Source organism: Anarhichas minor, unplaced genomic scaffold (genome assembly GCF_050575085.1).
Source record: "Anarhichas minor isolate MPS153535 unplaced genomic scaffold, ASM5057508v1 ptg000026l, whole genome shotgun sequence".
Classification (NCBI taxonomy): Eukaryota; Metazoa; Chordata; class Actinopteri; order Perciformes; family Anarhichadidae; genus Anarhichas; species Anarhichas minor.
The window spans coordinates 15,839,370-15,852,620 of NW_027466472.1; the positions used below are offsets into that span (position 1 = coordinate 15,839,370).

Below are 13,251 nucleotides of genomic sequence, written 5' to 3' on the forward strand. Positions count from 1 at the left end.
GTCTTTTCATGGGATTTGTAGATGACTTGCAACCTTACAGTCTGTGTTCATTTTTGTCAACATTACACAATATTGCTGTGAGGTCAAGCAGCGCAGATTGTTCAAATTGCATTACCATGCAGTGATAATGTATCATTAACAAAAATAAGGGCAGACATGATGTTCACTGAGATGGATTAAACAACTAAAGTTAGATTTAGCGGTCAAGACTCTGCTAATAGATTTTCATATCTTACAGACAGGAATAGAAGACTGCTTGGCTGCGTAGAGTGGTCGAGAAATATGTTCAAAAATGTGAAACAAACCAGCCTGGATTGCAGAATGGTTGGATTTAATGTGGAGTTTAATTATGTCCTTTGCAGTAAATGGGCTAAAACTAAAAGTCTCTTTTAAGTAACAGACGAAAGGTCAATGCTTAAATCTTGACCATGCCTGTCCCTGTTAGAGGACAGTCTTCAACACCAGCGCACCCTCGGGTCCTTTGTTGAAGAAAAGCTGCTTTAACTGTCTTAGGCTTTGTGTAGCTGTTGTTCAGTTAATAAACTAAGCTGTATCTCTGTTTTTGTGTGGTGTTTCTTTCAGAAGCCACCGGTGGTTTTGCTCTCTCACACTTTATCAGATAGCGAAGGAGATTGGAGTATCCTTCCCCTGCTACCTAAGTAAGTATCCCTGAACTCTCGGGACTCAGTGCACATGTCATTAACCAAAGATTTCAGGGTTCCAAATGAGAACAAAATGTCAGACACATTGTGTCTTACACAGTTGAGATTTTGGAGGTTATATTTTGTTTTCGAGGACAGTTTGTTAGCCACATTGGAAGGCTACGAATTGCTGAGAAGCTATTACCGACACAATAACTGTGATCGATTGCCTCGCATTATAACAAATGCCTTCGTAATGTGTCTATAACTGCAACAATAAGCCTCTTGCTGCAGTAATCCAGTGGTCTGAACAGCACGATAACGACGTTAGCTACGGTCGTCTACATGCTCGGGCCTTCTCAAAAACCCAATATGTGTTCTATAATTGTTTTGAGGAGATGTGGAATAACTTCCTCCATCATGAAGATTTCAGACATAAATCACCAGAAGCACCCCAAATCACTACAGAGCAGCCCTCGCTGAAAGAAGTCTGTGTGCTTTTGAAGTTGTTTTGTCTGTCTGCCCTCCAGGGAGAACTGTGTGGCTGCCTTGATCCGACTGGGTCAAGAGCCTCAGTTGGTTATAGTTCCCCAGACTGGACTGAAATAACAAAAACTGCTTTGTGTAGTTTTTTGTCTGTGCATGGCAATGTTCCATTTATTCTTGTTTTATTATTTAACTCTTCTTTTTTTCATTTTTTTTTCAGCTTATCGTACTCCTTCAGGAAAAACTCATCATGGATTGTATTTCTCGAGGAGGAAACAAACGTGAAGATGACTAAGCTGCTTCAAGTCCTTGCAAAATTTAACAAGAATAAAGTAAGTATACAATATTCTCTCTCCCTCTGCCTGTCTTTGCAGCTCTGTCTCTCTGTGCCAAATTCATCAGCAAGACCAAAGCCTCCCATTCCGAGCTCCAGCTTAGTTGATCATCGGTTCAATTAAGAGATACAGTATCAGTTTGGCTCCAGCTTCGCTGCAGCTGCTGAGCTGCACTGAGCTCTGCCAGCTCGCATTGTAACCTGTCACACATGTCACTCCGTTCTCCACTGTAGAGCTAATCTAAGCTCTGTCTCTCCACTCATGAAATTATTTTTCTTGTATATGGGACAGTGGCACAGGTCGAATATATAAACGCTGGAGTCAGACTGCAGACTACATTGGGGTTGTAATAAAAATTTAGCAAAATTGTTCTGCATCAATAATTTGTCGGCTTATGAATTTTTTAAATATTCCAAATAACTGCCGCATTTTAATGTTTTTTGTTTTTTTTGTGCTATTTGTTCTTGTTGACAAGCCTTCACAGCACAAGTGTGAGTTGGCTTTCAAGTGAAACAGGGCCAAAACTGATGTTGATTACACTATAGGGGAAAACAAAGTTGTTTTTATCAGCAAATGCTTAGCTTTGCTTTGATCTCTTTCAGTAAAATTCCACACAATGAATGGAAACCTTATTCATTGTCATCTTGGACTATTTATATCCTGCATTGGTGTACCACTTCCAAGTCAGAGGTGGAATTAAATAGAGTTCAGGGGGAGGCTGGGGTCATGTGCTATGGTGAGTGCTTAGCTTGTGATGGCAGTGTCAATGGAGGTTGGGAGCAGAGAGAGAACAATGGTTTTAGAGGCATTGTGTGTGATTTTTAAGGACGGTGAGCATGGTGAAGTTACATGTGGAAGTGTCAAAAGTGTGAGTTCTAAAGGGCCGACCCAATAGCAGGACCACTGACATCCGTAAACAAAGGCAGACGACTTCACACTGACACAGAGAAACACACGCGCTAAATACACAATCGGCTAATCAACTAATGACACACAGGTGTGGTGTAAGAGGCAGGGAATTTCAAAATACAACAGGAAATGAACAAAACAAAACCCAAGACCGTGACAGCAGAGGACAATGGGTTCTGTGATGCTCTTGTACACAAGGAGCAGAAGGTGGGACGGAGAGCCTCTGTTGGTAGCGTTTGTGGATGTAGGTAGTGTGATGATCAAAGCTGAGTTCATTGCCAAAGGACAAGAGTATTCATTATCGTGTGATTATCTTCAACCTTATCCTGAGGAGAAGGAGACGATGGATACAACGTTTTATGATTTGATTCATTTCAACACGCCCGAAAGCAAATACTTCTCTCTCAGGTGTTACAGGTCAATGTGGTCAACCGTGTGCTGGAATAAGCAATACAAAAACAGCTCTCAGTATAAAGCTATGAAATTGAACAGCTCCACAAACAGCAGCTTCCACCATGACCATGAAGTTGAATGAACACCTCTGTAAAACAGTTTCAACAAAAACTGAACTCTCAACCTGTATTAACAGTGCGGCTGTTGTATTAGACTGTTGTTGCTGGATGTTTCGAATATGCTGGCAACCACGTCAGTGTCTTGGATAAAATATTTCAAATTACTTCAAAAGCTCACGTAACCTCCATCGAAACAATATTGTGACATTCTGGCGGAGAGTTAGATGAGAAGATCGATACAACTCTCATATCTGTGCTGTGAAGAGGAAGTTAAAGACAGCAGCTGGTTAGCTTAGCTTAGCACAAAGACTGGAAATGGGGGGGAAACTGCTAGCATGGCTCTGTCCAAAGCTAACATAAATTTGCACACTGAGACTTTCCCAAAATGTTGAACTATTCCTTTAAAATGAATCTATTCATGTACGTATTTTCTTTAAATATATTTGTTTACTCGAGATATGTCATGTATTTTGATTAGAGCCTTTATGGCTACACTACCTGGTATTTCTTGATATTTTTTCAATCACAAAATCTCGTTATTTTCACAGCCGGTGACAAATTTAGTCACAGGAAAGAATTTCAAAGATTTTCTGGCAAGTGCAGCGTGAAAACTCCCAAATTGGGCCAGAAGCTTGATATGTTAATGGTAAAAAAAAAAAAAAAAAATTAAACATCATAAAGTAAAGAGAAGTAACCCGCTCTCATGCTAACATCCTGTCACGTACTTGTCATTTCTCAGGAGTGGTTTCTTGGTAAGCCCCTCCATGACGAGGAGTCGACCATCATTCATCATTACGCGTTTGCAGAGAATCCCTCCACCTTTAAATATCCAGACTTTGCTGCTGCTTGGGCCGTAAGCACCCCCCTTCTTGTGCGGTGAGTATGTGCAATAAACCTGTTTGTGTCTGTAAAATTGATTAATTCCGTTCTATCACAGCTGTAATATTTGAGAGGTATATGTGTATCCAAGTTCTGTGATTTGTTATTTTAGGCTTGCGAACAAAGTGAGAGATGAGCCGCTGAAATCTGACTTCACCATTGACCTGAAACATGAGGTGAGGTAACACACTTCACAAGTCACACTGTTGCCTTCAGACCTGTTGTGTTTTGGAAAGCGACGATCAAGCGGCCTGTTTCTCACACTCAAGCCAGCGCCGACTGACTGTAATCTATTTGCACAAAAAAAGAGCGAGGCATGAAATCCATCTAGCCCTGAAGTGAAATCGTATTACTTCGGAGAATTGTCGTGGTGCAGCATTGAGGCTCTTATTTTTATCACTGAAATGCAGTCAGGGAGGCATCTATGGGGATTTTGTTGGGTAAACACGGCATCAAACTTATCAGACTCAGTCTGGAAAAGGTGGTTTGGCTGGAGATGGCGTGAGTTCAGTCCTAGAGATTCAATTATATTATGGCACTGTATATTCTTTACATGTTAAAAAAAACAAGATGCAATGGGATATTTTTTTGAATGGTAAATTGTTTTAGAACAACATTAAGTTATATTTTTGCAGATTATTGGGCCCTTCAAGCACCACAATGCACATCAACAACACGCACATGCAACCTCATGCAAGTAGAAATAAAGTACAGACAAATATTGCATGAATCCTCGATGTCAATCCAGTTCACTGTCAGTAGATTAGCTCCTGGCTGTAAGTCAGCAAAACATCATAGTTTCCGGTTTTTGTAGCTTATTCTTCCCGACAGTTGCCAATATTCAGACAGCACTGATTTTACTGTCCTCATTACGTATTCTCTTACTGTAATGTCTAGATCGTCCCCTGCAGAATAGTTTAAATCCGAGATCTTACTTTGCTCTACAGTAATACTCTCTAGCTCTCAAGTTCTACCTCTCCGTCATCCCCTTATGTCTTTTGTTAGCCATCTTAAATATTACATTTGCTGTGAGAGAAAATGTTGTTGTCTTTACTTGGAAAGAAGACGGAAAACATAAAGCTTATAATGCTCATAATAACGCACTAATGCCTTGAAGATTGCATCTTGTCTTCAGATCAAATATCGATCTGTGTTGTTACAGGTTGCTTTGTATATCTGGGACAATGGGAACGGCCCTCCTCTCACTGCTGTCCCTGAGCTGTGCACTGAGCCGGAGGACTCCGCTCAGACCCGCCACTGTGCCACCGCTCTGAGCACCGAGCCTCCTCTGTGTGTGAGTACTGCATTTGCTCTGTGTGCAGATCAATTAGATTGTCCTCGATTCCCAGGAGATGGTCAGGGAACAGAATTAAGCAACATAAAACAGAGGGCACTTCGCTTGAAGATGCTGGCAGTTCTTGCGTTGATGTACGATATTCGGGCATGCTCACGGCCGCATCGGAGCGCCACCAATATTTCACCGTGCAGCACGGCCTTGGATATGATTGCCTTTATCCAACATTCAGCTGAACATTGTGCATTAACCCTAAAAAGACAGGAGTTTTTTCTCTGCTTGCATGCTAAATTTGATTTATTCATCTGCCGAGAAAGAAACTAAGCCACATCCTTCAACATCCTCCCATAATCTAGAGTTACAGCTGACTTATTTTTGATAGTCATCTCAATGTGTTAAAGTTTATCCATCTCCAATACTGACTTGGTGTCAACAAATACGAACATTAGAAGTAGTTTTAACAGGTTTTTGATCATCTTCTGTTCACATGCAAATTCATGTTGTCCACAGCTGGTGACTAGCTCTCAATCGCTCCTCTATCCTCTTTACCTCTGTTGTTAGTCATCTTACACACATGCTCATCAGAATTATTTTACATGAGCACATATTTTGGGATGAATTTAAAATAAAGCACAAGGGTATAATATATTGATTTGGCTATTTCAACATTAGACATAATGATCGGGTCACAAAGTAAGTACGGACAGTGCTCTCAGTGTCATGTGAAAAATAACTAATTTAGTCTACTTCAAATCAAAGTGTGCATTTGCATTTATTGTGAAAAGAAAGAAAATACTGCTCCAGTATATTATTGTGGCATGCTTTGCCACATTACACCCGATATATATTGTCAGTATTATGTGTTCTCTAGCTGGGAGCTGATTAGAAGGGTCAGCCATCCGTTAGCCTGCAGTCGTTGACCCCACATGCGCATTAAAACGATCAATAATGTTAAGAAGAACAGATGCGTGCAGGGATGCGTGCTTGACTGTAGCTTTCTCGGGAGTAGGTGAGGGGAGTGAAATTTGGGATGCTAGAACTACAGCAGAAAGTATCCCAATTCTGAGTTCCCCTCCTTCAGAATTCTGCCCTCTTAGATCTGCCAGAAAAGAAATCCAATCTGATCTTTTCATTTGTGATTCAAATCACATTCTGCATGTGTATATGCGGTTTAGATGTTGCAGTCTGAATTGTCAGATTTATATTAATGCATTTTTTATGTCCCGGTGGAATCACTATCCTCATAAAATGGCATTCATTTGCCACCAGCAATAGGAAGACTTATGCAGCCAGTGGAGAATCGTGAAGGTCACAGGTTTAAGGTCACAGGAAGTTTCCATTCAGACCAAACAAGAGGGGACGTATCGTAATCGGCCAGTTTTCGAAACACTTGCAAGACAAATTTGCCAAGAAGGGACCACAGCGGCACGTGGCTGCAGCGTCAACAAAGAGTCAAAAGCCTCAAGAGGCAGATTCAAGGAGGCATAGGACAAAACATGTCCTTTTTGTTTCAGGCAATAAACCTATAGTGGTATTGCTGCTCTCTGCATTTCAGCACAGAGGCACACATTTGTATCAGACATGAGTCTTTTTATAAAATGAGTAAGAACAGCCTTACAGTACACACTGTCCTGTAATACTTGGATGAGAGTGTGTCTGACGGTGCTGTCAGTGTAGCTGGATGTTCTGTATGATCAACATTTGTAGATTCTCAAAATATGTTGCTCTATAACTGCTGCACGTGTAAGTAAACAACTGTTGAATACAACAAATAATGACTAGTTGCTGCCCTAATTTGTACTTTATTCTTTTATATTCCAACTTTTGTTTTTTACGATGCTCAGGCGTCATCAGGGCACAAGCGTTACTTTACATCACATCCTTGAAAAAGTGATGGTTTGTGCAGCAGCATTTTTAATGTAGCGTACGCTCTTAATGCATTCTGTCTGTTGTTGATTTAGTGAATCTCTCTGTGTGACTGTTTGAGCTTGTGAAACAGTCCAGCCTCTTTTCGCTTTGCACTGCATGTGGTAACAAAGGGCTCAGAGATGCGCACAGATCATCTTCTTTCCCAGTCTCACTTGTTGCTCGTCTTTTTACTCCCAAGGCTTTTACATTTTGCAAACGTACCCCTAATTCAGCATAAAGTCCCTCATTTCTTTTTAAACATGCTGCAGTGTTATCAGCTGCTCTTTCTGTAGTTTCAGAGGGAGAACAAAGACAGATGACCTCAGACAATTTACAGAAATATCCAATTCTAATTTCACTTTGAAGATAGCAACTCCCACAGATCACTTAGACACTGAATATTGCCTGAAAAACTCAATCTCAACCATTTGGCTAAGCTGCATGCACAGTTGCACAGTAAAATAGATTCTGTTTTAATCATAAATGATTTATGTTCATGTGAGCATTTCTCTGATTCATGTCTCCTGTTTTCATCAAAGGGGGAGCCTGTAAATAAAGAAGATATATTTGTTGCTGTGAAAACGTGTAGGAAGTTTCACAGTGAAAGAGGTAAGTCACACTCCCACTCTTACAGAATCCGCCAAAGATGCACTATTTCCTTTTAAAACGGCACATGCTTCTGTCTCGTTGTTTACTCGTAATGGATCGGTTTTACTTTTGACACGTGTGACTATAAAAGAGCTTTAGCTTATCGTCATAATAAAGTATTTTGTTTAATCTTTCCACCGTTATGTCTGAATGGATTTGATAATATTAAGGCATAAAAAGAAGTGCTAATTGCATCCTGCAGATATTAAGAAATGACTTACTGATTTGAATCGGCTTATTTGCAAGCCTTGCTTGAAATGACTCTATCTGTGAATCTGCTTCATCTTTTAACCCGATAAAAATGTAGCCGGTTGAGTCAATAGATCAAATTGCAGATTAATTTCAGAGGGATCAGACAAATTGTACACTTCATTCAAAGAGTGTCACTCAAAAGTAATTGCACTAATTACCTTAATTACCATTTCCTCTGGCAAGCTGCCATCATCTGTTTCAAGATGAAATGAACGTCAGATTTATGTATCAACGGTTAGCTTAGATCAAGAAGCAAAAGGCATGAAAGAGCCTCGTGTTTCATTTACAATGTCACTAAGTGTTGCTTCTTCTTTATCTGGAGTGATTATACACAGCAGTACAAAAACAATGATAAGGACATGAAAAGGCGCAGTCATCTATTTAGAAATTAGAGTTGGAAAAAGAAAGGTCTAAACAATCTGATGTGGTTGCAGAGTTTTTCTTTTCTTTTTCTCTTTATGGTGGCTCAGAGTAAGAGGTTTGTTGGGTTTTATTGTATCAAAAACAATCCGCACTAAACACACTTTTTCAAATATTCTCCCGAACACCAAAACAAAAGACAGAAATGTAATTCCTACTTGGGACAAAACATACTAAATTAAATACAAGAAACTATAAAAAGCTTATAACACAAATGTCTTATGTATAAAAATGAAGAGTGCTGTGCCTCTGCTTCATTACACTCTTAATTTCCAAGTTGTGACATGCATGTTGAATAGTACAGTTTAGTGTAGTAATATAGTACATTCATGTGGTACATTTGTACTGAAATACTAATTGCTTTAAAGGAATTTAAAAAGTATCTTGTGTCTTACTGTGACTCAGTACCTGTAGTCTGGAATATAGTGTGTGGGTTGGCAGCGTGTTTCAATGTGTTTTCAAACTGATCCTTAACATCTATTGATCGTCTGCTACAGTACAGCAGGCAGGAAACATCTGACCTGCATGATGCACTTTAGTATATATATGTGGCGATATAAAAAAGCACTGTGATATTTAGAGCCTAATTGTCCTTACTTTTCTTCACGAGTTCAGTTCAGAGCCATAAGAGGAAGCGAAGGCCAGCCAACCCAACTTTTGTTCTTCTTTGGTTCGTTCTTTCGGCGTTCGATATGCCACTCGGATTCACTTTTGTTGATTTATGAGAGTTGAACACAGCCTCGAGCTGCTGCTGTGAATCTCTGGGTATTCTGTGTTTCTCAGCGCCGCGTACACTCTCGCCTCAACAACCCAGAAACTCATCACAAAACCTCCAGATCTCATCAGTCAGGCCCCAATCAAATCTACTGGAAAACTGTGGGGGGGGGGGGGAACTGCTGCAACCGCAGAGAGTGCCTTTTTTTTACAGGATGTAAAGGTTTAGTGATTTTAACCATTAATAACACGAATGGAACATTAAGTGGCAATGATTTAAAGGTATTTAAATTTGAATTCCTCAAATGACAAAAGGTTTCGTACACTCCACGCTGTATCTGTGTCATACACATAATACCTAGGTCTGTTATCGTATCTTAGGTATCTGGAACTTTTATCAAGGTGGGTTGATTAAAGACGCACAATATTTTTTCATATTTTCCTCTCTTATTTTCTATTAAAGGGAATAAATCAACCTCTCTGTTGATTTATTCCTTCAGTCGTCTGTAATAGAACATTTTATCAAAAACAGGACGGAAGCATCAGAGAAGCAACGTATAGCCATAAATATGAAAAAACCATTTGCACAGAACCAGAGGTCTGCTTGTTGTGAAACTTGGTGAACACTATTCATTTTTCTCCCCTTTGCTTTAGTTCCGGTGATAAAGAAGACTTGGGAACAGGATGCCTTCTTTTTAGAGTACTACAGTGACCACGCTGATCCTTCAATACCAACCATTGATTTGGGAGTCCCAAATACTGAAAGAGGTAAGTGCTCCTTTTGCAGGCTTCTGATGACACAGCTTTGATGAATACTCGATTTTGATTGGTCAATAACGGCATGCTGAGGTCTGTTATTTCTTTATAGCTTTTTTGCTATCAGACCATTGCGATGTACGATTTTTTGATCTCCATACTCAGCGAGTGGACTACTTTTTCAAAGGGGATGCCAATAAAATCTTCTTTAAATCAAAAGCTACACGAAATGTCAAACCAAGGTTGAACTTTTATTTGACATTTTTGTCAATTGTGTCGGTATTTTTTAGTGTTTGGTGCTAAGATCTTTTCAAACTATTGCACGCCTTCTTTTATGTTTCTCAGAATAATTCTGAGTTGATAAATGGGTCTGTGCCTTCAGAGCTTCTCTCTGACTGAGAGCTATAAACTGCACATTAACTCAGCAGAAGCTTGGCCAACATCCACTGCTGAATTGCAGCACTGTCAGTATTTAATGAAATGTTTGCTCCAGATATTTGTTTGGTTAAGAGCTGGTGATAATATGTTTTTGTGGGGCGTTTGGGGCTCAGGAGGGAGAGCGGGTCGTCCACTAATCAGAAGACCGACGGGTCGATCCGCGGCTCCTCCAGCCCGCATGTCAAAGTGTCCTCGGGCAGGATACTGAACCTCAAATTGCACCCGAAGGCTGTGCCATCAGCGTGTGAGTGAGCGTGAATGGCAGCCTCTGCTATCGGTGTATCGATGTGTGTGTGAATGTTGACATGTAGTGTAAAGCGCTTCATGTTCAGAAGAACAGAAAGTCACTCGATAAATGCTCATCGCTTTAATTCTCAATTCATTTTTTAAACACACCTTTTAAAGTGTTGTTTTAAAGGAATAGCTTGTCAATTTTGAAACGCGTTTCTCGAGGGTTGGATGGGCTAGCTGGTTCCCCCTGTTTCCAGTCTCTATGCTTAGTTAGATTAGTTTCTACACATATCACAGTGGTGCACATATTCTCATTGAACTTTCTTTTATTAAGCCAATGAGAGCATTTCCCATATTGTCAAACTATTCCTTTAAATCCCCCATCCATCATTATTAATTAAGTGTTAATATCATATAACAGAATAGAAGTTTGAGGAAACATTTTTTTAAACGATGCAAAAGACATCTTCAATGTTTCATGTAATGGCGCAGACACAAAAAACATGTTGTCATATGTACAGGAACAAGCAAGTACAGAACATGTATCATGTAGTATTCATTTTACTTTCACTCAAAAGTAATCAAGAAGCAAAGAAAACAAAGCCCACAGTGGATCTTGATATATGAGCACGAGGTCTGGCTGAATGGGAAAACCTGGAACAGAGAAGGAAAACGCAATCGGCAGCTCGGAGAACCTGGTGAATCCTTCAGCTTCTCCTGAGGGAAATGCTGGACGCGAGAAATCCATAATGAATAATAAACAGAAACAAGTATGAGAACATCAACCGCTCAAAGCAATCCAGGGTAGCTTGCAAAGACGGCGGTAGATCTCTTCTCTTCTGGCTGCCTGTGCCAGAGGCCACTTCGGCCATTTTACAGGACCTTTAGACCTCTTATGTTGCACCTTAATGAGATGATGCATAGGCTGTAGCCGCTTTCAGCCAGCTGGTGGGGGTTGTTGTTCCAAAGACTCTTGTTTAGTCTCTTCAGGTTCTGTCTGCAGGCAGCTCAGATATTTAACCAGGGCCTCTTTGCATTGAGGCAGCGACTGATGCAAACTACTCGCAGGAACATGCGGACTAGTCTCTTGCAGAGCCGAGCCTCGCCGAGAATAAAAGTCAGCCCTTTCTTGTAAAGCTACTCCGTTATCTGTCCACTTTGTTGTTGATATGCAACCTCCGTGCTCGAGGGCCGCCTCATCTCCACCTCCTCGTTGTGGATAGTGACAGCCAGGTCTCAGCTGCTTCTTGCTCTGTAACAAATCCACCACCAGCTCCTTTGCCTTCCCGACTCTGAACTACAGGTAGTTTGTGCACCAATTGTCAATGCTTTTAGATTTCAGGCATGCTACTGGATCATCACTGAAGTAATCACATTGGATTTTTTTAAATCAAATGTTCATGGGAAATATCCACATGGACAATCTGATTTGAGAAAGTTTGATCAGATTTCTGAAGATGTGTCTCGGCCCCAGCTGCTCAAATCAGATTTCAAACCTTTACGTCGCACCTTAATGTCACATTCAGAACGATGTTAACCCCTGTGTCAGCTAACCGCAAGACAGCAGCGGGGATCAGCAGGGATGGAGGAGTTTCACTCTGCGACTAGATATTGTTGTTCTGTGAAGAGCAAGACAATCTGTCTTTGGTCCAGCCTGCTGCTTGTTATGTCCCCTCCGGGCCTCCGTATCTGGTGGTAAAATGCCACCAGTAAATGCAAATGTGTGAGTTGTTTACACCATCGCTGCAACCACTGACCTTACGGACGCATCTCATAAAAGTAGAATCGTGACTGCAGAGCCTCTCGAGATGGCAGACCTATAGTGTAAAGTTGGAGGTGACTGTAAACCACAGTGCCTCTCTTCATTATTTTCATTATTGATACTGTAAATCTGCTGATTATTTGCTCAATCTAATCAATTAATCATTTGGTCAATGAGATGTAAGAAAATGAACATGTTTACAGGCTTTAATGTTCAAAAACATTCTGTCTGTCTGAATATTCCTGACTGTCTAGTTAAGCCTCCCTTAACTAACTTTGTGCAAGGTGCACCTTTATAAAGGTAGTTCTCAAGCCGTGGGGGGGGGGGGGGGGGGGGGGTGGTACATTCTAATGAGCCTGCGTGTGACATAGGAAGTGGATCCACATCTGATTGGCTTGTTGAATCACATGTTTTCTGATCCATTGCAGCCCACAAAGAAGCTGACTGGCTTGTCTTGTTTCACAGTTTGTGGGGATGGTAGGCACTCCGGCTACCCATATGTATGTGCACAAGCACTGAAAAAGGTATTTTTCATGATATGTCCCCTTTAAGTTGACTCTGATTTAATATATAGAAAAAAAAAAGAATCAAATCCTCATATTTGACAATGTGGAACTAGCGAATGACTCGATTAACTGACTCATAGTTGCAGCTCTAGTGCGTAGATAAACTGGGAACCTATTCCGACCTAAAGATATGTTCAATGGTCTTCTATTCTTTCCCATTAAGCAGAGCAACATTAATAATCCAGCTGTTCAGTTGATGTTGGTCATGATATTGTGCCCCATGCTACAGATACAACAGGTGATGTCTGCTGCCATTCACGGTTTGCTTACTCCCAAGCTGGCAGGCTGACAGCTGGTTATGCCGTGACAGATAAAAAAAAAAAATCAAGTGCAAGTTGTCTGGCTTCTCAAACCTGCTCATTTGCATAACTCCACATGTTACCTAGCCCAGAGCACTGAGAGTTGCTTGCGAGTTTGATGTCTTACACCAGAGAAAGCCACGGCTCTGCTCTTTTCAACCAATAAATGATGTTGTTACTGAAGTCTTTTCCTCTAATTTT

The 13,251-nt window shown here is 40.7% G+C and overlaps 1 protein-coding gene across 1 annotated transcript in view; it reads left to right on the forward strand.

The window, feature by feature from the left end:
* The window catches only part of b3glcta (beta 3-glucosyltransferase a), a 54,795-nt gene that overhangs the window by 35,545 nt on the left and 5,999 nt on the right, over positions 1–13,251 (forward strand). The window contains exons 5-11 of the mRNA XM_076100742.1: positions 583–659; positions 1,348–1,459; positions 3,623–3,759; positions 3,875–3,938; positions 4,925–5,056; positions 7,504–7,573; positions 9,653–9,766. Of these exons, the coding sequence (XP_075956857.1) occupies positions 583–659; positions 1,348–1,459; positions 3,623–3,759; positions 3,875–3,938; positions 4,925–5,056; positions 7,504–7,573; positions 9,653–9,766 (706 nt within the window). The remainder of the gene's footprint in view (positions 1–582; positions 660–1,347; positions 1,460–3,622; positions 3,760–3,874; positions 3,939–4,924; positions 5,057–7,503; positions 7,574–9,652; positions 9,767–13,251) is intronic.